Below are 19,492 nucleotides of genomic sequence, written 5' to 3'. Positions count from 1 at the left end.
ACAGCCGATTCGCGTAAATCTCTGCAACAATAATCAAATTATCGCACACTGATGAAGGGATAATTCGAGGAAATTGCTCCACTAACAAACTTTGCACCGTTGCTCCCACCCCACGGACAACCGTCTTGTGCAGCCCGTACCTGTGCTTATGATTTATGATCGAAATTGGAATCCGTCGCGCCAACTTCGGTGCTCCCCGTGAGCGGCACGAGTGGAACGACGGGACGAAATCATTGATAATTTATTACGATGGGAATAAGATGTGGGAAAGGGACCTGACGTTGAAACAACACAGAGGAAACACCTTCGACACCATGGGAACATTAATACTGTCTGCATCCCATTGCCCTGTTGCCATCGTTCCCCGTTCTACACTCAAGCTTGTGTGGTAATTCCATGTCATAAAGTATCTACTTTTTGGTCTCGGATTCGGGCTGTGGAGGGTGTAGGTTGTGGAGCTTAAGAGCGACAAAGTTTACTTATTTCAGTGGTTTATCGACTGGTCTGGCTGTGTCCGGAGAGCAGGAATGGGGGAACGTGCGTTGGTTTTGTTGCCGGAAAACCGGATTACTGGCTAATTGAGTGACACGAATGATGAATCGTGAAACTGAAGGTGCCAATTGGTCTGCTTGGCACTGTTACTGTCATTGATTGGATTCGGGAGATGTTGGACATGTTGGAGCTAGAGAGTTGGAAAGCTGACACCCGGAAGCCGGTAGGGATTATTCGATCAAGCGGATGCGAGTCTGATGGGTACAGCTTTAGCTGGGAGCTTATCGTGAATAATGGATCGGCTTGAAAAGATGATGAGGATTTTCGTGGACAATCTTTTGATGACATCTCTCGAAGAGCGGAGGGGATGGTTGAGTGGTAGGAGAGAAGAGTAGAAATCATTTACATTGATCATATTTAATTGCAGATGATTTTACAGTTGTGTGAAAAAAAAATGCTTTCGTTGCCTATCTAAAGCTTAATAATTTGTTCGTTTTACCCATAATTGGAATGCTCAAAACTGACTCATATATTTGAAGCTTGAATTGTTTCATATGTCGCTTTAAGAATGATGTTTTTTTTTTTTAAATGAGGATTTAGTTTATTTATTTGGTCTTATATTTTTAAAAATTGGCCTATCTGTGAGACTATGTAACATACAAAGCTTACATTTTGGAATATTACTGGTGACAGACTATCCTGCTATGGATAAAGGACAGTCTGTCGTGATATGGAAGAAAAGGTTATGTTAGTATTCTATTCGTTTGTAGAAATTGATTTTCAAGGTAAGCTGTCAAAGACAGGAAGGTTACTTTTAGCCGACTACATCCTCTTGACGATGTAGAGCAAGGAAAAAAGAGAGGAATCTATTTCCAACCAGGAGTGACTATCCTACTACGACTAGCGTGACCTAGCAGATCTTTGATCCAAGAAGAAAAAGAGGCCAAAAATTCGATGGCTGGCGTGACTTAGTCTGTCGTGAAGATAAGTAAAGGGGAAAAAAAATCGAATATCGATGTCACTCAAGCTAAGAATAAATTTAGGTACAATAATAGGGTACATGTTTTCAATTCAGTTTTCAATGTTTTTAAGAAATTGCTTTATTCAAATTGTTTCAAAAAGAATAAGATGATTGTCAACGATCGGAAGAGGAATTAAGAGAACGATCAACCTCCTGAACGATTTATTCTGTAACTCAACTGTGAAGTTGAACTTGACATTTAATTTTGTTTGATACTAGGTCAATAGAAAGCATTGTACCGTATTAACAAAATTTCTGAAAACAAAAATTTTACAAACAATCAGGTATCAAAAAATACTTCAAGATTTAAGACCACATTAAATTCGTGACTGTTCTGACATCTTCAAGAATGCATCAAGAAAAGTTCACATTATAAACGAGTAAGGCATCAAGCTATTTTTTTTTCAAAGCTACTTTACAGCTGTGCTGTTATTTAAAAAAAATCATGTGAAAACTGGTATCATTTGTTTTTCTATCTCAAACCACACATGTCATTCAGCCCTCAACCATAAGAAAAGTACGGGAAAATGCCAATACGTTTCTTGGCACACGACTTGGCAGCGGTGCTTTCGTTGCCTGTGTCGTCACGTAAATCTCCACCATTCTACACCGGGCCAGCTTCGTCCTTCCAACGATTCGTATTTCTTCTACTCGACTATCCAAGTCGATGTATTTTCACGCGGTTGCGTGCAACTTTGCTCGATTTTCCATTCAAAGCTTGCACACAACCGCTTGAACGAACGTGTTTTGCAAGGATAATGGTGCTCGAAAAAAAAATCGACGAAAGGATACATTCCGAATAGGGAACCGAACGGTGTTATCGACGAAATGGACAAACATTCCGAGCGTGCACGAATGTACCGATTCGGAAAAACGGGAAAAACCACAACAAAACAGCTGAATGCTTCGTTTTCCTTTTTGGCTGGCCGAAATCGCTTTCGGAAGCACGGTTTTCCACATGGTGAAGCTTGAAATGGTGTGCTCACTCGCACCTTTAGACAAATGGAGACTTCAATTGGATGAACCCTGGGGTCATCTCTCTCTATCCTACATTATTGTTGCTTCCGAGGGGTATGCAATTATCCTTAATGGAAGGATACACAGCCGACCGTTTGCTAGCTTTTCCTTCATACGGTTGTCTCGCTCGGATGTATGAAAGTTGTTCGTAAAATACCCTAAAACATCATTTGTTTCTTTTTCACGACTGTAATCGGCTAACCTAACTCACCCCCTTACCAGGTATTTTCCACAAAACACGAGTCTTGCGTGACTTCACTCGCCTAGCTACCGGAATTTCGGGATCGGAATGCTCGGGCTGGCGAGAAACTGGGCTTTTGCCAACGGTGGGCCAACCCGTTACTTTCAGTGCCGTTTATCCTTCCGCCGGGATAGGAAGCTATTGAACGCCTGGAGCGTACGCCGTGTGTTCGCCCACCCTTAGTTTTTCTCCTCGCGTCTCTATCCATACACACACCACACACTCTCTCTCACTCTCCTGCTCTCTCTCACTCTCTCTCTCTCTCTCTGTCTGTGTCTGTGTGTCCGTGTGTCCGTGTGTTTTTGTGTACGTGTACATCGTCGTCTAGTGCCCGTGTGCTGATCGCGTGTGTGTTCATGTGCTTAACGCTGTAAATGTCCTGAGGGAGGCAGTAAATCCTCTGGTACAAACCACCCTTTATCTTGGGTCCCTGGGATGGACAGCGCAGCCGGAAGGGTCTTTAAGAAGAGCACCCTGAAACTGTGCCGAAATAATGCCCAGAGAAGGTGTATGAAATCGAAAATTATTGCATATGCGAAGGGCACCTGTGTTCTGGCCTTGAATTTGTATCTTGGTGAGGTCGGGGAAAAAATATGGAGCAATTCTTTGGCCGCAGTGACCTCTAACTGTAGCTCCAAAAGCTCCCGTGAAGATAGATCGATGTGCAAAGGATAAAGATACTATGTGCGTTAAGCAAGCGGCACCATTAACCAAATACTAGCTTACCGTAGTGGAAAGATCTTTAAATATCTCGATGTATTTGGTTAGTTACCGAGTGAGAGAGAGACCCTTTGGTTCGATTCGATCCGTGTTTCGTTTCCGTGCGTGTGTGTGTCTCTGTGTCGTGTTCTTAAGTGTGTGTGTAAAGTTGGTGTCGTGCAAAATAGTAGAACTTCGGTGCATTTCCGTGCTCTAAATGTGGTTACATTGATTTTCCACGTTTGAATGTCGTGTAAACTCGCTGTCGCTAATGAGCCCTTAAGCTAGAAGGAAGGAGGGAAGGTGTATAGAACGCATACAAAATTAAACCGTATAAATTTGAATGCAATCACTCGATAACTTTGTATGGGAGAGTTACCAAGAAGCTGATCGTTTGTGCAAGTACGCAAGCGAGAAGAAAAAGCAACGTCAGTATTATTGGGGCTAAATGGTGATAAAAACACCAACTAGAAAGTGTACCACTTAGAAAGAAAATGTCACCAAGTAGAAGAACAAACGATGCGTATTTATCAGTGTGAAAGTGTTTGAATTTCATCTTGAAACGGTAAAAAGCCATCTTATACACATGGTTGTAAGTGTGAAGGAAAATTTCAGTACATAGAAAAATTGATACGTTGGTCGTTCGTATACAAATTAGGAGATTGTTCTGATTACTTCTGAGCTGGTTTAGGCAGGTTAATTGCGGAGGGATTCTGATTTACCAAGGTTGAAATAGATAAAAATCCAATCATCTAGGACCTTTGGAGACTTAAATCTGCGCTAAGAGCAGGAAAATGTTTACTGTTGCTTGATAAAAGCTTGTGGCTTTTACCTATAGTTAATATCACGTAGTTGATTGTAAACTGTGTCTCTTTTTCGGATTGTTTGTCTTATTTTATAGTTGTTCTTGAAACTTAGGTATTGGATTGCTGTGAAGTTTAGACTAGAAATTTTTTTCTGTTCATTTTGAAATTACGGTCAGACCGTATTGCTTACTAGACTAGAGATTAGACTAGCAGATTACAGATACTTTTAAAACATTTGTTTACGAAAACTTTCTACACATTGATAAATGGAAGTTGATCAATAATCCAAAATGTTCGTCCAGAAACAATATCTTATCAATATCGTGAAAAACTAACCCAAAACGTGGTTCGCTTACGAGCATCAATGCTTCCACCCACAACGGACTCATTAGTCGGTCAGGTTAGATCATCATCCTAACCCGAAATTGATTGGTTTACCCATTTGCATTGATAAAAGAATCAACCAAATGTTCGGTACCATCGATCTACGCGCGCCTAATATTCACACAAATTTATTTCTACCGCAAACAATTTTCCCAAATCATCCGATCCGGTAACATAATTTCCGTGCAGGGTGCAGAAAAACCCTCAAACCGTCGAACCTAGGGTGGCAGGAAAGTCAATGAAATCGAGTATGTTGCATGCGTGTGTGCATCGGTTCGGTGGAGATAGTAGGGTTTTACGGGCTTCGGGGTGAACAAACACCAGGGGGAAAATCTATCAACACATTCCCATGCACAACAATTGATCCAATTTATCATTTCGTGGAGCTACGTCTCTTTGCTGGAAATGGACGATTTGTGAATCATTCCCGGTATGATGATTACACCCGAGAAGGTGCAGTGGGGCGAGAGTAAACGAGAAACTAATTGCTAGAATGTATACTGTCAAGGGAGTATGCGTTTTAAAATATTTAGTTTTTGGTGCAAACATATGATACAGGAGCTTTTTTTTCGTCCGGTATGCTTCCAAAATCACATCAATGGAATTCGGTGACATGGTGTTGCTTGACTGACTGCCTGACTAGTGTTGTGTGAGAGCGTGTCTTGTGTGTATGTGTGTGTGTGCTTCAGCTTCGAACCGAAATTTCGATAGTTGCCAAATTAAATAGTTTGTCAAATGTGTATACACACGTAGTCTCCTTCATCAACAGCACACACAACCCAAAGAACAGAGGGGCTGATGATTTGTTTCGCGCCATTAAAATGGGCTCTATTTATCACACCCTTCTGCAACCTTGTTCTGACCTGTACAGGCGTATGCACGTGCAAACATATGGTATACCCATACAGAGGCCTCTCTGGTCAGTGAATATCCACTGTGACGTTCGTACCACACGCTGTATTGCATCGACAAACGAGAGTGGAATCAAATTCGGAATATTTAAATTGAAATTGAATTTAGCAGGGGTTTGAGGAGAAATATTTATCTAGTAGATTCCTGCTCTGATCGTGTTTTGGGAGGAGGCAGTGTAATTGGAGACCCGTATGGTCTAGCTGTTTACTGTTGGCATTTGGCTACGTGGTTCGAGAACGAGGTTTAATGTTGAGTGTGATGAGTGGAGAGTGTTTCACTTATTCATACGATGTTATCTTTGAATTGAGAATGGATTGCATGTAAAGTTTTTGATAGTTTTTCAATTTTAGATGATAATTTTGACTTTTATTTGATGTTTTCAATCAATTCTTTACGCGTGGAAAATCTCTTAAATGTTTTATTTTTTAATAAAACCCATCCATTAGTAAAATAATGTGGCGAGTCGTAATGATCAAAACTAAATAAGTAAAACTAGTACTATTTCCAACATCTCATCAGTACACATCAAACAACATATACCATGCAACGATCCCACACTCAATTTGTGTATCTCTATCATTGAGATAGATTGCAATGATTCGTGGGATACTGGGCGCCTCCATCCACTGTTCGTCTCCATCCAGCAAGCGCCTCGATTCACTAGGCGCCTCCATCCGTACGATGAAAACGTTTTTCGGGAGGGAATCGCAACTGAAGGCCCGTGTGCTGTGCAACTGCTTGTTAGCTGCGAGACACTTTGGTGCTAAACAATTCAGTGATTTATATTTACATATTATTTGGGAGGATTTTCCAAATTTTCCAAACATACTCGCACTCCAGAACCCTTTTCCCACCAGTGGTAGGCATGCATCAGGGTCGATTGTGGGAACGGCAATCGAGAATCCAGTTAAGTGGCCAGCCATAACTGGGTAGGTAGTTGTGCGTCGTGTTTGGTTTCGAGGCCCGGCCGGGGATCGCGGGGAACGTTACCGGGGATGGAGTCGCAGTCGCTCGGAACATCATGAATCCCTTGAACGCAATAGCATATGTTGGGAGCATTATAGGAATCGCAAAAAGAGAACGGATCGCACCGGGTGGAATGTAAACGATTTATGCAATAGGCTTTGTTGATTGAATAGGGCGGTAGGACGGGGAAGTAGTGGAGGAAAGGTATATTTCGGTGTTAAACATTCAAACAAATACTGATAAAGCACCGAGTTTGTTAGGAGTTTCACCCAAAAGGGGCGGACGTAACGTGTGAAGGGTGGAAGAAAATTTGCTATTAAAATAAATTTTTCACTTCATCTACCCTTGGCCATGCTCGCCCTCGGGAGGCAAGTGATTCTAAGCGTCGATAGATGGGAAGCGTAGTGTGTTGGAGAAGGTTCGGGGTGGAAAATTAGAAAATTGTTTATTTATTCTATGTAGATTAGCTGGTGATTTGTGGTTTTTGTCGGATTTTAACAGATTTCCCACGATGGAATGAGATTATCATAGCACGAAAGGGCAGAGCGGATGGGACGCAGAGTGTGTGTGAGACCCATGGAGGCATTTAGAATTTATTATTACCGATAAATGGACCGTGGTATCGGAACGCTTGTTTTCTATGCGGAAAGAAAAATGTACTTCAATATTTGAAAAGCGGGATTAGGAGAAGACTGTGTTTTTATTTTGTATGGAGAATTTGTGACGGTGATTTTTCGATGATTTGATATTTTGTGCATAATTCTATTAAAAGTGTTGTGCTTTGTGGCAATCCAGCTGGTTTGGCAATGTTTTTAATGGAAGGAATTAAAAAATATGTTTTAAAATCATCAAGGGAAATTGATTATTATGTTTGAAGAGCAACAAAGTAAACAACATTGAGAACATCAATTTGAATACTTTTCTAGTTTGGCAGTAGGCATTTATTTATGTTAATTTGCTGTTGATTTATGAAACTTTGTAGTAGAAAAATAAAAGTTTTACATAGATAAACAAAATTAAATTGTTTTTCATAAGTTTATATTGTTTAAAATAAATTATATAAAAATTTCTTGATGTTTTGATATACTTCAACATATCGAATTAAACTAAATTCAACTCAAATTTCATCGACCGAATGCAATGTCGATTTCGGTGCCGTGACCTACGTCTCCTCAGGTTCAGTTAGCTTCTCGATTCGATCATGGCCAGTGGAAAAAAAGAAGCATTCACAAGCCTATTTCCCCTACCAAACCAAGCACACTGAACGTTTCGCGAAAACCAACAATCGAACTTCTCACTCCCCAGCGCACTAGGTCAGCACCAGGCACGCACGACTGTTATAAATATAATTTAATTTCTCACTATCGTCACTCACAACCGACAACCTGGCCAAAGCAATGCTCCTTTCGATTTCAAAAAACCCATTTGCTTTTGCCTTTTGCCGTGGGTTAAGAAGTGGCGTACGGTGCTGGGCATGTGTTTATACACTGACCCAGTCAGCAGTCTACCCAGAGACCTTCTTTGGGACGCGAGGTGCGTGCTACCCGTTTGCATTTGTTTATTTGTTTCGGGGCGTTATTTTTTTTACTTTCCTATGTGTGTGTGTGTGTGTGTGCGCTTTTTAAATTTAAACAAATCTTCGATTGAGTGGTTTCCGTGTTTTGGGGATTTTGCATTCGAATATTCCATCATGGCTGGATGTGCGTTTTTTGATTGAGGAAAACAAATTCGCACTCCCTCCTCCTTGCACCGTAGTTGCAATCTACTTTATCGAACGTCAGTGGAAGGCGTAAAATCGAAGGCGCTCGATAAGATGCACACGAAAGTTGAATGTGGGGTAAACCGGAGTTTTTGGCGATATCCCAATCGGTTTAACGGGGTTTGAGGATTTGATCGATGTTGGCTGTACGGATATGCACAGCGAAAACACACACACGCTCAGGCATACTTTTTAATTCCACCATTGGCAAGCAAGATTTGGCGTTTGAAATTGTTAGAAAAATAAAAGCAATAAAATATAGCTCCGTAAGACATGGCACGATATGGACAATATGGACATGGAATGGTTCACATACTATAAATGGTTTTTTTTTTTGTGTGTTGGTAGCTGCATTCGTATTTGAGCGCCCGGGTAGCGTCTGTTTCTCGGGGAGAGGACGGAATGATTTGATTGCTAAACGCACCGCTAGATGGCGGTGCGAGGTGTCGGCCGGAAATGTAGCGAACACCGACATGTGTTGACATATCAATGGCTATCAAAAGGGGGATCGGGAAATATATAGGCGCCCGCTAAAGGTGTTGAGAAATGCACGGATGCACAACGAAATGCACAATGGGGTAAACCCGGACAACCGACTGTGTTGTGTATGTGTATGTGTGTTTGAGTGTCAATTCTGTGTCGTGTTCTGGCCGTGGTGCCAGATTGGTTAGTGTGTTTGGGGGAAAAGCTCACATAGCTACTGATGTCCCGATGCCGTCCCTGATGGCCTGATGGCCAACGACGTATGGCAGTTTTTTTGTGTTGCACATGCTACCCTTTACCTCGTGACCAGCCGGCAAGGTACGGGTGGAGGAACCGACTAACGTCAAAAGTTGTATCGCCACGAAAATATGGCCACGTTGATTGGTGGTGCCAATAATAGGTAGATTTTTGGGGGAAGTTGTTGAATAGAGAATCGAACGCTTAGGGGCTAGTGAGTGTGTGGGATGAAATTAGAAAATGAGAATGAAGGGAGGAAAGAGGAGAGGAGATAGGCGAGGAGGATTCTAACATAACACACGTCCACCACCATCACCTGATTATTGTTTGCCATTGAAACACAAATCTAGCAAAAAAAAAAAGAATAGAAATCGCAAAAGCGATTAATATTAAACAGTCAAATTGTGTGCCTCGATGGAAATAAGTCATACAGTTGAGCAGAAAACAGGTCAAACGTGTGGTGGGTTATGTGACACCAAATCATAATCACATGTAAAGCAATGCTAGTTAAAATGCATGTTAAACTCAATACTTTCGATATGACAACCTCGCTTTTCCAGCCGAGGAACTTCTAGTGGTGCTAGACCTAACAGCTGTTGATAGATGTTGCTTTTTTCATTTTCCAAACCATAGTCAGACATGTCGGCTGATGTCGAATCAGTCGCTATACACGAGGACGTGGCCACGTGGCATACAGTTGGGCACATTGATTGAAACCTGTATGATAGTCCCGACAATCGGTGGTCCGCGAATCGGTGGTTGACTTGCGTTGGGTTGGCTAAAACATGCGTCACATTTGCACATTTTCGTGGTTGAAACATGTGCTGGAAACTTTGTTTGGTTGGTCTTTTTCTCTTGCATTTGGGTGCATTTTTGGATGTATGACACAGTACGTCCTCGAATCGGTTTTGCTCTGTATCGCGTTTTGGTATTCGAAACCGTCGATTCTAATGCGTGACATATTGAGGACTTTGTGGACGAATGTGTGATGGTAGATGAAGCGTCAAACGAGGTTATGGAAATAAATTTGTGTTAATGTTTTAGATTGAAGCAGTAGTATCAAATTTGTCCTTCAAGTTGTGAACTTTTCTTCAACTCAAAAGATTTTCTTACATTGACTACTAACGTATTGCGAAGGCAGTTAAAAAGATCTTTTTGGAGTAGGATGTTTTTAACGCGTCTTATAAGTCAATTTTGTTCTACAATTTTTCCACACCATCTCCGGTAGGGTCTACCACGACTCCTCTATCCACGCGAAAGACTTAAAATTTTACGGACTGGTTCATCCGATGCTATTCTGATGACAGAACCGATCCATTGGAACCTGAACGATCTACTTCACTGCACGATTTAGCATTCACCATACAGCTCGTAGAACTGATCATTGTATCAGCTGACTTCGATGTTACTTCCACATATGCGGGGCCAAATATCTTTCTGAGCATTTTCCTCTCAAATGCGGCTAACAGGTGCTCGCTTTTGACCCCATCTATGGTATGTTTTATACGATTTCAAGGGTACGATCACCTATCTGTACAACACTCTCGGGTAAATCAGTGTTGGTGAGAAACTTCTGAGGTTTAGTGGTGGCTGTTCGATTTTTTTCGCAAGCTTCTGCTGCGTAGGCGAATCCCAAAACAAAGTTGTCTATTTCAGCAGCGTATGTCAAGATTTGGAATGTCTTGTAGAAAATGATCTCAGAAGCTTCCTCCTCCAAATCCCGCATAACACTCTCTAGCTTGTGATTGAATAGAAAACAAGCAAGACTTTTACAAAAGCTGTTTATTTTGCTTAGCATAATATTAATCCTCGATCCTAGAATTTTTCATTTCCAAAGGAAGTGTATTATTGGTCATCAATGAATTGTATAGCCTAATCATCAATTTTGATTTATCATAAATAGGATGAGTAATCAGGAAACTAATATCATTGGTCCATAAAATTTATTTCATCAAGGTAAACATTCCAAGACTCTACCAAAAAGCCTTCACATTGGTACAAGACAGTCACGCAGCCACTTTCCCGGCACAAATTTCCGTTCTCAAAACGTCACATTTTCCTCGATAGTTCACACCAAAATCAGCAACGTCAGGCAAGCCACTGATGTGACAAATTGACTGCCATTTATATCGTACAATATTCACCAAGGGATCGTTCATCGGTCCAACAAGTAGCGTCTCGCAGCGTCTGTTATCGTGCCCCAGTCCACCGATAAACGTTTGCTCCCTGCTTTAGGTGAGTGGGTGTTGATAATACCGATAACGATGATGACCCTCGTCTAGGGTGAGAATGATGAGACGGTGCTGTTGAACCAAAACATTTCCCATCGTTTCTCGGCTTCCCGAGACGTCTACCGCATGCTCAACGCTTTTCCAAGGGCGTACCGGACGTTCCGTGCGCGACCAAACACCAGATGGGCTGGGTGACAATTGATTGCTGCCATTTCACTTTCTCTCTGTTTTTCGGCTCCGACCGACAGACCGAAGATGATGCTGATGGGCAGCATCACCGACCCCACAGCGTGCACGGATATGTTAATGGACCATATTGTTCCGTCGCTTACCGGTACAGTCGACGTCGTTGTTCGTTGGTTTCGACACACATAGATCAAAAAAGTTTTTCAATAAAGCGTTGTTTCTTCATCCGTGTTTGTGGATGTTTCACCGGGAAAAGCCAATCACTAGCACTAGCAGCTTTTTCCTGCTGTAACGTTATCCTTTTTTTTACCGTGAAAAAATTGCTTTCGATCTATGACACATGTCTGTATTTATCGAAATGGGCTTATAATATCGCCGGATAAATTCGATTTTTCGTTCTGGGCAGTTTCAGTTACTTAAACTACTGCTGTTGGACAATTGCGAAGGAAAAAAAATTGAGGAAAAATACGCGCGTACACACAAACACAGGGGAAAAAGAAACGAAACTAAAATCCCACAACAAACCGACATGAAAATCTCCAGGCTTCCAGGGTTTGTTGATAAATGATGGCCATTATTTGAGGTACTTATTGCCAAGTGACATTTATCATACGAGCTCAGTGCATGAATCAAAATAGTTGTTGATAAATATTTATCATTGTGCTCTCTCTCTCTCCTTCTCTCTCATTCGCTTCGTAAAGCACTGGTACGAATGGTTTTGCTTTAAAGAAGAACACGTATGTCCTTCCGATATCGCATCCTTTTTGGGCATTATTTTCTCTTCTCCGCTTAACTACTTGCGATACGTGTGTGTTTTTCCGTTTCTCCGCGCAAACAAGAGGAACCACGCGTGGAGAACGTGATGAGTTATGAAATAAAGCACAAGCAGATTATGTTGCTCGACCAAATTGTTGCGTAATGGAGTGCACTTGGCTTTTTCGGTTGCATTTTCATGCGCGGTTTTTTTGGAGCGGTCTTCCGAATCGAAAGGTCGTTCGGGAAGGCTGAGAGCTGAATCACTACTACCTATTTGCTGATCGTCCAGTGGTAGAGCGGTGGGTGGTGATGCTTGAAGCATTGTTTAACAACACAACAGTCACAAGGGCTTGTAATGCTTATCTCGAGCTTTGTACCTGATGCTTAACGGGGAATTATTATTCGTACGTGCGCTATGGTACGCATTACGAGCCAGTCAACGATGATGAGTAATGGTTGGTAAAAGGAATTTGGGTTTTCAGAGTGAAATGGTTGAAACAAAAAGAAACGAAAGCACTTTTTCCATGACGCTATCGCACGAGGATGTGTTTTTGAAATATTGAAAACGAATTGAATATTTTAAGTAGTTTTCAAAATGTATTTAATATTTAACTGAACTGTCAAAATAAAATATTGTTTATCCAAATAAAAACCAAATTATAAGCGCAACATCTGCTGACCTTGGGTACACTAGTTAAAGCACTATGCTGCCATCGTATTCTACGCCGTAAAGTAAAACATTCAAATTGCTTTAGCGGCCGCCGTATGTTTCCCTTCCAATTTTCTTCAGCCCGATATAAACTACATGTACCATTTGTTATTCATATTTGACACAATTTGTTACCTCATGTCAACACTGTTTATCAACAGATAGTGTGAACTCAACCGGTGGATCTGAATCCTGGCCGGAAAAAAACTGAAATCTATTTTAAACCAACGTATGATACATTGTGCGGCACATTAAAATATGAAGCAATTTTCATATCTGTAATGTTGGCGCTAAAAACTTATCTTTTAGCCGCAAACGCGTGCGGGTTCAAGGTGTTTGCTTCAATTACCGAATTGTGTTATCTTGTTGTGGTGAGCAAATGAGAAGCAACAGTAACAAGAAAAGAATAATGCCAAAACATTATGACAGTAAAAACTAATCAAAATTAAATTAAACCTGATAAACTTTCGTAACCTCAGGTCGGCAATGATTAGCTTTATTCCGAAGCCATTTGTGTTCTTAATTGTAAACCCCACCGCCCAATGCAACGATCGCACGCGATGTCTAAAAAATCCTACGAAAACCGATTATTGGTGTTTTTTTTTGTGTATGTTTAGAGTTGGATTTGTTTTTCGTTTTGCTTCAATCGTATCGGAAGTTAGTAAACCTGGCCAATCGCTCTAAAGATTGGGGAGTGAAAAGGGACATGGAACTCGCTCACCAAGACCCGGAAAATGGTCAACATGAAGGAGCGCATCGTTTGTTTTGTCGTGTAACACGCTGGTGGTGAGGTTTGCGATGAGGTTTGGGATTTAAGCTAGATACACGGAACGATAAGACAGATAAGAGAGCCAGTGCTGGGAAGCGACAAACACATCACCGTGAGGTTGGCGATACGGGTTTATAGTACACGGCCGTTTCGTGAATTACAGTGATGGAAGTTGGAAGCATAATTTTTGATTGTTTTTAGGTTAAAATTAATTAGTTTAAAAGATTTTATTGTAAAATAAATATCCGAGGAAAAATAACTTTTAAAGCATAGAAATCCTTTTTGTGAGAACTTCTACATGCTCTTAGCAAACATATTTTGCACCACACTGTGCACATCCTCATCCACACGTCAATGTAATCGTAATCGTCTGATGCTCCTCTGGCTAACCGCGATGGGGTCGCTACAGTTGTAATCAGATTTTCGGCGTGCAGTGATTTTTGCGCTGTCGTCGCGTTTCGTTGCGGTATGGTTTTGTTTCATTTTTGGCGATCTAGTCCACTTCTCTAGCGAATGACTTGAATGTGACTGTGGTGCCAGTGCAAAAGGAAAAGGTCATTCATACGAATCTTGCCGTTTATTTGTGTTAGGTGTGGAAATGATAAGCCGTAAATTAATTAGGCCAATAATGCGATACCATTTTATTGTGCCGATGTGAACAAACAGATTGGAAAATAGTGATGCAAATTGCAAATCTTGGTGTCAATACTTTGATAGTGTTTAGAAAACAACATTCAAAAATCAATGACAAAAAAAAACCATCGCCCAATGCCTTAAGCATAGTGAATCAAAAGCATCGAGGCGAAAGTGTGAGAAAAAATCCTCTCGATTGGACAGATAAAAACAAGATTTAGTGTTGTTTTGGGTCACTTCTTTTGCCGTAAACCACAGCACTTTATGTGAGACGTCTATCGAATGGTTTACGAAAACGAAAACAGTAGTGTTAAGTCCGAAACCAAAACCCTCCTGTGTGAAGGAAAATTTCTTCCCCTGGACTCGGATTTGAACGCCGGGGAAAAAAGGGTTTTCACACTTGCAGCTGAAACGCGGCACGGTACCATATGGTGGCTGAAACCCGAATGGTGATGGTGTCTACTAGTAGTGGCATCGTAAACATAAAAACTGTCTCCATCCTTTAAATATGGGTCGGGTTGCAAATGAATTCGATTTTCGTGCCGAGCCAGCAAGGCACAAAATTCCTCGCTCATCGATAGAAATCGAAAGTCAAACATGAAATAAAACTCGGCAATATCGGTTTCTTTCGTCCGTTTTGTTTTTTTTCTTTGTTTTGTACGGGTACTGTCGATTGGCAGTGGGGTTCGTTTTCAATGGCGCATTTGATTCACACAAGTCTCCCTGTGTTGAGGGTGTTCAAAATGGTCATTTGTGTTTGCTTGTGTGTTTCCTTTTGAACGTTTTCCTGTCCGAGAAAGTACGCCACTGTCCAGTGTCGTAGAAAGCGTGTAAATAGAGTAATAAAATTTGAACGCTCATAAAAATTGAAGCGAGTGTAAGGAAGAGACAGTATGAAAAATGGATGAATAAAATAAAATAGATGATAATAAAACCTCGAGGTTGAGTTCATCCTAGTGGCGAAAGAGACAAGGAAAGTGTGAAGTGATGATGAAGCTGATGATGATGCTCTTGCAGCAAACTGGGTGATAATACATCAGCGTGGGTCATGTAGCCTTGTTTTTACACTTCTTTTCTCAGTGATTACACGATGGTGCACGATGCAAGATGCTTCGTACGATAATAGAATAGCACACAACGCGTGGATTATTTTTGGAAAAAGGATTTTTGGAACAAATCTTGACAGGAAATGCATGAAAAGTTTCTTTTCTAATACCGCTGCTTGTTAATTCATATCGCTGCTGAATTTATGTGGCTCTTGACCAATGAGATATTTTACCGAGACAAACTGTACAGTGCGTGTAATGTTTGGAAATTTTATTTTTCCCGTCCCATGTGTTTGCACGCGTGTGTGTGTGTGTATATATGATTTTACAACTCGACATTACCACTGCGAAAATAAAATAAAATGACGAGAGTAGCACCACATGAAACGGTGAGCCTTTGGAATACTCGGGAAATTCGGGAAGGCAGTTGTTGCAGCAGCAGGTGTTTGGAGGAAAATCAAAGTCATTGAAAAATGGCAGTAAAAGTGGTAGAGAGCATGAAGTACGAAGCGGAACATAATAAAAATAAAGTCAAACAACAAATAAAACATAAAAAGAGAGAGAGGGAGATAATATTAATAACAATAAACTGTACAGTAATAAATGCGTGTTACGATTTTAAGCAATTTTTTCGGTTAATAAGGAAAAGGGGTTGGTTGATTGGTGCTAAATTTTCCACACTGGTTCGGTGGGAAAAGGCACATCATACGGGGCTGTAAAGAAAAAGCAAAAAGTACGAAAAGCTTGTTAAAATACACAAGGATCATCTGCTTTTCCGTCACTGGCCAATTTTTTTGCGTTTCGCGATATCTGTAGCGACTGTGCGTATGGAGCGATATAAAACAACATCATGCGTAAATGAAATAAAATACATAGTTAAAAAAAAATATTAAAGGCTATTACGTGACAACAGTAAAGGGGGGGAGATCGTTGAATGTATTCTTGAGTTTGGTTAAGGTTTTGCAGTGTACGGTTTGTTACAAAGCAAAAAACGAATATAAAAAGCCATACTTTATCTGCCCGGTTTAAGCGCGATTTACTCACGTGTAAATCGAATTGGTCAGCCGAACGTTGATTATAAATTTAAAACCAGTGATAAATTCGCTCGGTGGGGGGGGGGGGGGGGAGGAGGGCAGCTCAATAAAAAGGGTGTGAAGATTACTTGGGTGTTTTGCATGGGGTGAGCCACGAACTTTGCCTTCGAGTGGTGCGTGCCGTGGTCATAATGAGGTTGTATATGACTGCTGAGAGTTTAGATATTTATGAAATTTGACCGGGAAAAAGTTTGTGGTACGTGATGTTTGAGGGTAATTGGAGTGTTTGTTTGGTGGTTTAATGGTTTACGAGCTGGGAATACTATATCTCAGCGTAAAAGTTTGCGTTAGGAGATTTTTATATGAAAAAGTCTTTTAACTTGAAAATTTTTGGAATGTAGCTTTTTTAATTGTTTTTATTGTGTAACAAAAAGTTTCATATTTCCATAATGGTAAGATCACAACAATCGACAAAATCAAAAACAAATTTTCCAGCATTAAACACAAAATAGAAACGCAACACAATGAGCTGATAGCAATAAGCATTATCGTTGACACGAGCAGCACGTGGCAAAAATATGATTTCGATCGATTTTTTTCAAACAACCATTCATGCCCTGCCCTGCCATCCAACAACGTTTAGACAGAGTTATCTCAATCCGAGCACCATATATCATATTTCCTATCGGAATCGGAACGACCAGGCACCAGTGACGAGATTAGATTTAACCGGATTCAAAGCTTCAACCTAGGAGCGGACATTATCTTATCCGGTTTATCGAAGCCGCGCTTCGACGCGCTTAGAAGAAACCTTGAAACCATCATCTTGTTCACCAGCGTGTGTTTGTCTGTTTATGTGTGTGTGTTCGTTGTGTGCCGATTGCCGGCATCAAACGACGACAAATGGCGACGTTAGTTCACGTGCGACGACGGTCCTTTGCATGACTTGTAATTAAATATCCTGACCGATTTAGGTTCCGGGAGTTGGTGGGTTGAATTGCCATTTGCTTGGCTCACTGTTTGTGAAGCCTTTCGTGATCGATCCTTAGCCACTTTGGAGCCAGCAAGAGGATGGGTGAAGGTTTGGAAGCGTATACGAACGACCAACGACATAACCCATTAGCACCGGTAGCACTAGGACTGGGAAACCGATTGCCATCCGACAGGCTTTTGCTGGTGCTAATGGACAAGAAAGCAGCAAAACGGGAACAGAACAAAAAAAAAAAACTACGTAAACCGACAGCAATTAAACGTACTTCCATTTTAGATTATGTAAGATTGAGCGATAAACGTTAAAAACAATTATAAATCATCAACTGAGTGCTACATCAGCGCGTGAGAAGAGAGCTGGTAGCAAGTGAGTGTAGTGAATGATATGTGAGCAAGTGAGTAAGTGAGTAAGTGAACTGAGTGTCGTGCAATTAGTAGTTGGATCGAAAGGATTGAATCAACGTTGTGAATCGATGGATAAAAATATGAAAAGTGGTATAACAAGTATGGGAATAGAAAAGTATCTCAACTTATCAACTACGATTCATTGAAAGAAGTTTCTGATAAGCGAAAAAAAAATAAATTCATTTGCACTTAAAGCACCCGTCACGCAAATTCGTTCGAAGCGAAGGAAGCTTGTTCGTTCACTGTACAAACGAACATCACGTGCCGGCTTAGTGTCACACGCGCGTGTCACGGTTCGGAATTGCGTCCACCAGTTTCCGGCTCCCCTGCACACACACACACACAAAAGCACACTACATTTGACCGGTTGGGTCGACATAATAACATAATTATAAGCACAGAACGGGTGAGCAAGGCAAAAAAATGTTTGAAAAAGGCTCACTCAGTCAGTCAACCTTCATGTACATTTAACATAATGATATTATCCGAAGACAATGTGCGGGTAATTTATGCGTACGCGCGCGAATGCAAATGGATGAACAGCGTTCATATATATTAATAACAATAGTAAAGTAATATTAATGATAATCGTGCTACATTATCCAATCAAGTGTGTGTGAGTGTGCGTACGTGACACTAATAGAAAAAAAAGTCTGCACCCGCCTCGTTGCGGGAACGTAGAGCAGCACATGAAAAAAAAAAAACCTCCAGCTGGGTAGTATGAGTTGAGTGAATCATTAAAAAATGCTTGATTTATTGACCGTACTGGTTGTTGGGTGAATGTGTGTACGGGTTTTTGTGCGTAGAGGATTAATGTGCCACCTGGTGGTTAACCGAGCTATTGAGTGGTGACGAAATTCAATTACGAGCTTGTTGTGAACATAAACGTGACAAGCTAACAACAAATAGCGCCGTGACACTGGTGTTGTGAATATTAAAGAAGCTACTTAAAAGCTTAATTAAACTGCTTGCCAAAATGAAGAGTAAAATACATTTATTGAAAACATAAAACTTTGCTAGCGCAAAACAGTGACCTCACACAATTCTGGTGACTGCGGTTTCGCCTGAGATACGTCGGAGTTTGACACCTGATCACGATACCCCAAAAACACCGGAAAGCTGGACCACGCACCGGTTTCCATGATGGCCGGCTTTAGGCATCTACCGCCGCATCACCAAGCCCGGCCCGGGATGTATCATCCGCTGGCCGGGCACGGTATGCTCTATCCGCCGCAACCGGCCCACGGTGGTCCCACAATGAACAGTCTGCAACAACAGCAACAGCAGCAGCAGCAGCAGCATCAGCATCAGCAGCAGCAACAAGCCGGTGCCCAAATGTCCTCCCATTCCCACCATCCACAACAGCAGCAGGGTGGCCAATCCGCTGGCCACCATCAACCACCGATACCTCCACCGTTACCTTCGATGCATACGATGCACCCGCAACAGTCGCAAGCGCATCATCCGGCCGCCGCACATGCACACCCGCCCCATCCGCACCATATGCTGACGCGGCACTACCTCGGCATGCATGCGGGCCATCCGCGGTTGCACGGCCTCAACATGACCTCCAGTATGCCACTGAATGCAAGTAAGTAGTGTAACGTGTATGGGTATTGAGCGGTGATGGCGAAACAGGAGTCCATTGTGGTTGCCTTGGAAATTTCGAATATTAAACGATGGAGTTGTTGGGAACTCTGGGTGTCTTTATTACAG

General features: G+C 41.5%; 1 protein-coding gene across 6 annotated transcripts in view; it reads left to right on the top strand.

The window, feature by feature from the left end:
- The window catches only part of LOC126561272 (uncharacterized), a 125,367-nt gene that overhangs the window by 42,964 nt on the left and 62,911 nt on the right, over positions 1 to 19,492 (top strand). Inside the window, exon 1 of one of the 6 annotated variants that reach the window (XM_050217247.1) lies at positions 18,877 to 19,367. The exons of the other annotated variants lie outside the window; for them this stretch is intronic. Within the exon in view, the coding sequence (XP_050073204.1) occupies positions 18,917 to 19,367 (451 nt within the window). The 5' untranslated portion in view covers positions 18,877 to 18,916. Of the gene's footprint in view, positions 1 to 18,876; positions 19,368 to 19,492 lie in introns of those variants that run through there. 6 annotated transcript variants of the gene reach the window in all.

Source organism: Anopheles maculipalpis, chromosome 3RL (assembly GCF_943734695.1).
Source record: "Anopheles maculipalpis chromosome 3RL, idAnoMacuDA_375_x, whole genome shotgun sequence".
Taxonomy (NCBI): domain Eukaryota; kingdom Metazoa; phylum Arthropoda; class Insecta; order Diptera; family Culicidae; genus Anopheles; species Anopheles maculipalpis.
The sequence above is the reverse complement of the archived record's forward strand: the minus strand, read 5'-3'. Positions and strand labels throughout refer to the sequence as shown.